Source organism: Erinaceus europaeus, chromosome 1 (genome assembly GCF_950295315.1).
Source record: "Erinaceus europaeus chromosome 1, mEriEur2.1, whole genome shotgun sequence".
NCBI classification, from domain to species: domain Eukaryota; kingdom Metazoa; phylum Chordata; class Mammalia; order Eulipotyphla; family Erinaceidae; genus Erinaceus; species Erinaceus europaeus.
In genome coordinates, this window is record NC_080162.1 from 157149332 (window position 1) to 157155297 (window position 5966).

The 5966-nt window shown below is 46.4% G+C and overlaps 1 protein-coding gene and 1 long non-coding RNA gene across 3 annotated transcripts in view; both read right to left on the bottom strand.

The window, feature by feature from the left end:
* UBE2V2 (ubiquitin conjugating enzyme E2 V2) overlaps positions 1 to 1140 on the bottom strand; it is a 47204-nt gene extending 46064 nt beyond the window's left edge. The window contains exon 1 of one of the 2 annotated variants that reach the window (XM_016192541.2): positions 988 to 1140. In XM_016192541.2, the coding sequence (XP_016048027.1) occupies positions 988 to 1003 (16 nt within the window). In that variant the 5' untranslated portion in view covers positions 1004 to 1140. The remainder of the gene's footprint in view (positions 1 to 987) is intronic. The other variant, XM_007533002.2, reaches the window with a different exon arrangement.
* Positions 1 to 5966, bottom strand: part of LOC132540493 (uncharacterized) — a 1042170-nt gene that overhangs the window by 863754 nt on the left and 172450 nt on the right. The gene's annotated exons all lie outside the window — the stretch shown is intronic.

Genomic DNA, 5966 nt, shown 5'->3' on the forward strand with positions numbered 1-5966 from the left:
TAACTTAAAAAGCACCGGTCGCAACATATATTGAAGCCTTTCATTTTAGCACATACAGATTTGAAAAATTTGTCTTTATTATGCAATGATAGCATGAAACACTAAAGCAGACTTTCTATAGCCTGGTCTCGATAACGATCAGAAAAAGAAAAAAAAAAAAGGAAGATCATACGCATATAGCATTTTCAAGTAACCAATCATTTGCAAACTTGACATTTTTTAAATGGTTAAATTTCTGAAACCTCGCCGTTACTACCAAATTCCAAAAGTCTCTGCTCACAGGAACCCAAACTTGAGTACGAGAGGCGATGAACAACTTATCCAGGGGACCACTTTCCTCTCCCGTTAGCTTTCATCTCGCTCTGTGCTTATTTTTTTTAGCACTGCAGACTTTTTTTGTTTGTCTGTTTGCTTGTCTGTTTTTTGCCTTTTCACTTAATGGAAAAGAAGATAACCCGTATTCATTCTCGTAAGCAGGGTCAGCTCTCAGTTCTTACAAAGCAGCAATTCTCTTCTGCCCAGTCCTCTCCTCCACCACCCAACGCCAGGGCCAGTCCAGGGGATCCCGAAGCCCACTCCGTCCGCGGCGCCTCTTATCCTGAACCCCTCCAACGCCCAGGTGAACACCCGCCCACCTCGGGCCTCCTCTCCTGGCTTCCCCTCCACCTCCCTCCCGCTAAGCACCGGGACACGCGTCCAGCGGACCCTCGGTGCGCGCCAATGCCGCAGCCACCTGGCCCCCTGTCGGCGGGCGCGCGGCCGAGGCGCGAGCACGACCCACCACCCCATGTCCTCCCGGCCCTCCGCGCCAGCGACGGTCCCGCCCGAACCCTCCCAGGTTCCCGGCTTCGCTCCGTGGGGAGCCTCGCATCCCAGGAGGCGCACTCCGGCTTCTCCGACACGGGTCAGCACCCGGCTGCCAGCAGCAGGCGGCGGGGCAAAGCCGGGTCGGAGTGGGAAAGCAGGCAGCCCGGCCCGGGAACCGACCTGTGGAGACCGCCATCTTCTCCTGCAGCCCGACGCAGCCGCCTGCACGTACGGCGACGTCATGCGTCACTTCCGGGAGCCCCCACCAGGCACGCCCTCGCCGCGGTTCCTCAGATGGCCTGTGGGTGTCCTTCGCCCCAGTGGGCGGGCTCTGCCAGGGGTGGGCGTGGCGGCAGCGTGGGCGACTTCCTGAGTCCCAGCTATTCATTTAGGACTAGATTTAGGAGAAAAGTTTTGTGGGAGGGTTCAAGTTAAGTACTTTAACTGGACAAGAAATCCTGGAAAAGGATCGAGCAGACAGCCGTAGTAAGCGAGAGGTTCCCAGGCACCACCTGAGTAGTGCTCTGGTCAAAAATGCATTTGTTTTGTTAAAAGGCCTTGGGCCACTGACCTCCAATGCTACAGCACCTGGAATCACTAGCGCATGCATACAGATCTGCTGTCAGGGACCACATGGTTTCCAACCCCCTAGCACATTTCTATGTATAAATCTCTCTATATATATATGATAAGAATGTAAAGGAGTGCTTAACTAATGATAAAGCTTAATATTATGGTCTGTTGAATTAAATAGAATGCACTTCATACTCCGTGTGCTTTAACCCTGTGCATCACCGGCTGGCCCCCACATTATCAAGATTCTCAGTCTCTGCTTCTTAACATGATAATTATACTACTATCCCCATAAGAAATGAAACCAGGGGGGAGGGGTAGATAACATAAGAGACTTTCATGGCTGAGGCTCCAAAGCCCCAAGTTTAATCCCTTGCAACACCACCATAAGCCAAAACTGAGCAGTGCTCTGGTAAAAAAATAAATAAATGAAATGAAATGAAACCAGGGAGACAGCATAATGGTTATACAAAAGAACTTTCGTGGGAAAAGTCGTGGTGCAGAGGGTTAACCGCAGGTGGCGCAAAGAGCAAGGACCAGCTGAAGGATCCCGGTTCGAGCCTCCCAGCTCACCACCTGCAGGGGAGTTGCTTCATAAGCGGTGAAGCAGGTCTGCTTGTGTCTATCTTTCTCTCGCCCTTTGTCTTCCTCTCTCCTCTCCATTTCTTCTCTGTCCTATCCAACAACAACGACATCAATAACAACAACAATAAAAAAACAAGGACAAAAAAGGGAATAAATAAATAAATATAAACAAATTAAAAAAAAAGGACTTTCGTGCCTGAGTCTTTAAGGTCTGGGATCAATGCCCAGCACCAACACAAACCAGAGCTAAGCAGTGTTTTCTATTCTCTTTCTCTGTCTGTATTAATAAATTTCTTTCTCTCTCTGTATTAATAAATACATAAAATATTTTTTAAAAGAATGAAAAGAAATGAAATGAAACCAAGGGCTAGAAGATGATTCATGAGACTGGGCATATACTTTACCACGTGCAAGGACCAATGCTCAAGCCCCTGGCCCCAATATGGGAGAAGGAGACAGGAGCTTCTCTGAAAATGGAGACTCCGAGTCAGTTCTTTCCTCCCACACATTTACTCATTTTTTTAAAGATTTATTTTATTTTTTTTTGTATTTATTTTCCCTTTTGTTGCCCTTGTTTTTCATTATTGTTGTAGTTATTATTGTTGTTGTTACTGATGTCATTGTTGTTGGATAGGACAGAGGGAAATGGAGGAGGGGAAGACAGAGGGGGGAGAGAAAGATAGACACCTGCAGACCTGCTTCAATGCCTGTGAAGCGACTCCCCTGGAGGTGGGGAGCTGGGGTCTCGAACCCAGATCCTTTCATAAGTCCTTGTGCTTTGCAGCCATGTGCACTTAACCCCGCTGCGCTACAGCCGGACTCCATCTTCTCCCCTCCCATCCCCCGCCCTTACCCATCTTTTATACCTGTTTGGAGCATTGAGAAAAAGACCTTATTTCTGAACTTGAATTATCAATGTTTTTTCTCACTGGTTCCCAGCTTGTGACCCTTTCTATGAAGAGACATTATATAACATATTAAACGGCTTATATTTATTTACTTAATATTTTATTTAATGGATAGAGACAGAAATTGAAAGGGGGTGGGGAGATAAGAAGGGAGATTTGTAGCACTGCTTCACCACTAATGAAACTTTCCCCCTGCAAGTGGGAGCTTGAGCCCAGGTCACTGTACATTATAACATTTGCTCTCTATCAGGTGCACTACCACCTGGCCCCTAAAAAGTTTGTTTTTTTAAACTTTGACTACGAGGAAGAGGGAGAACCAGAGCATCATCTAGCACATGTGATGCTGAGGATTGGACTCAGGACCTCATGCCCACAAATCCAATGCTTTATTCACTGTGTCACTCACTATCTAGGCCACTATGTAATGTTTATTTATTTTATTTTATTTTTAAAGATTTTATTTATTAATGAGGATAGGAGAGAAAGAACCAGACATAACTCCGGTACATGTGCTGCCGGGGATTGAACTCAGGACCTCATGCTCTAGAGTCCAGTGCCTCAGCTACTGTGCCACCTCCTGGACCACCTTTATTTATCATCTTTATTTGATAGAGACAGAAATTGAGAGGGGAGGGAGAGGTGAAGAGACAGAGAGACACCTACAATACTGCTTCATTACTTGCAAAGCTTTACCCCTGCCAGTGGACGCTGAGCATTGGAACATGTTCTAACAGCCAGGTGCGCCACCATCTATCTGGTTCTTTTTTTGTGTGTGTGGTGGTGGTGGTGTATGTGTGTGTGTGTGGGGGGTGGTATTTTATTTGAGAGAGTAAGGAGAGGTCAAGCATCAATTCTTGAAATATACAATGCTGGGGCCTACACTAAGGACCTCATGCTCAGAAGTCCAGTCTCAATATTGCACAGCCTCCTGAGTGTTTTGTTTTGTTTTACTGGATGGAGCACTGTTTAACTTGGGCCTGAAGTGTTGCAGGAGAGCTTCAGGCATGAAAGTATTTTGTATAAGCATTATATTATTCCCTCCCTCCACCAGAGGGTTTTTTTTTTTTTTGCCTCCAAATTCACTGCTCCTGGAGGTCATTTTTTTCTCCTGTTGCCCTTGTGTATCATTATTGTTGTTATTGCTGTCTTTATCATTGGATAGTAGAGAGAGAAATCAAGAGAGGAGGGGTAATCAAGACAGAGAGGGGAAAAGAAAGATAGACACCTGCAGACCTGATTTGTGAGGCAACCCCCCTACAGGTGGGGAACCTGGGTCTCCAACTGAGATCTTTATGCTTTGTGCCATGTGCTTTGCACTACTCCTGCCCCTACCTGCCAGGGTTTCCTTTTAATTAAAAGTTGTTGCAGCCCAGTAGGTGGTGTAGTGGTAAAGCACTGAACTTGCTGCTCTGTTCTGTCCTGAGAGCTCTCCCCACCCCCACTCCATCTTTATCTCTTGAAATAAATGTATCTCAAAAAAAAAAAAAGCCAGTCTCAAGGACAAATAGGTACTGAAATTCATCAAGGAAGGGGGGGGGGGGCGGCTGGGAGATGGCTCATACAGTAGAGCACACCCATGAGTAACTCTTGAGATGAGAAAACAAATTTCTAGGCTGAAAAACGTGTACCGAAGAACAGTTGAATGGATTCAGGCTTCTCTCCTCAAAGATATTTGTTATGCTCTCCATATGAATTTTTGAGGGAAAGCTCACTGCCAGGTCCTGGAAGTCTAAGTGTCCCAAAGCACCAGGGTTAAAAACCTAGATTAGGGGGGTCGGGTGGTGGCGCACCTGGTTGAGCACACACATTATAATGCACAAGGATCTAGGTTCAAGCCCCCGGTCCCCACCTGCATGGGGAAAGCTTCACGAGTGGTGAAGCAGGGCTGCAGGTGTCTATCTCCCCATTCCTTCTCGATTTCTGGCTGTCTCTATCCAATAAATAGATAATAAAAAAAATTAAAACAAAACCCTAGATTATATGGGGCTGGGTGGCACACCTAGTTGTGCATGTCACAGTGCCAAAGGACCTGGGTTCAAGTCGCTGATACTCATCTGCAGAGGGCAGCTTTACTAGTGGTGTAGTGCCTCAGGTGTATCTCCCCCTACCCTTTTGATTTCTGGTTGTCTCTAACCAATAAATAAAATGCCCGGCTCTAGTTTATGGAGGTGTGGTGGATTGAACCTGGGATGTCAGAGCCTCAGGGATGAGTCTGTTTGCATAATCATTATGCTATCTACCCCCACCCCTGGGATTTCTTGTTCTTTAGGCAAGAGATGAGAATTTTTGCTTTTTTCATCTGAAAAGCAATGAACCAGCAGAGTGACTATGGATATCTGCAAGGAAAAGAACTGGCTATACAAAGAGCTCACTGAAGAAACCTCACTAGAAAGCCACTTTGGGGGAGTCAGGCGGTAGCACAGCGGGTTAAGCGCACGTGGCGCAAAGCACAAGGACTGGAGGAAGGATCCCGGTTCAAGCCCCTGGCTCCCCACCTGCAGGGGAGTCGTTTCACAGAATGTGAAGCAGGTCTACAGGTGTCTTTCTCTCCCCCTCTGTCTTCCCCTCCTCTCTCCATTTCTCTGTCCTATCCAACAACGATGACATCAGTAATAACTACAACAATAAAACAAGGACAACAAAAGGGAATAAATAAAGAAATATATTAAAAAAAAAAGAGAGAGCCACTTTGGTGGCAGTCAACCCTGGCCTAACCATTTCCTTCAAAATGAGGAGGGTTTTGTCTGTCTGCCAAGAACAGCAGATAAGAATGAGGACTTCTTGGGAGTGGGCGGTAGTGTAGCGGTTTAAGTGCACGTGGTGCAAAGCTCAAGGACCGGCATAAGGATCCTGGTTCAAGCCCCCGGCTCCCCACCTGCAGGGGAGTCGCTTCACAGGCGGTGAAGCAGGTGTCTGTTTCTCTCCCCGTCGCCCCCTCCTCTCTCCATTTCTCTCTGTCCTATCTAATGATGACGACATCAAATACAACAATAACTAAAATAACAAGGGCAACAAAAGGGAAAAATAAATACAAATAAACATAAAAAAAGAACTAAAAAAACAGAATGACAACTCCTGAAATGGAAGCATGAC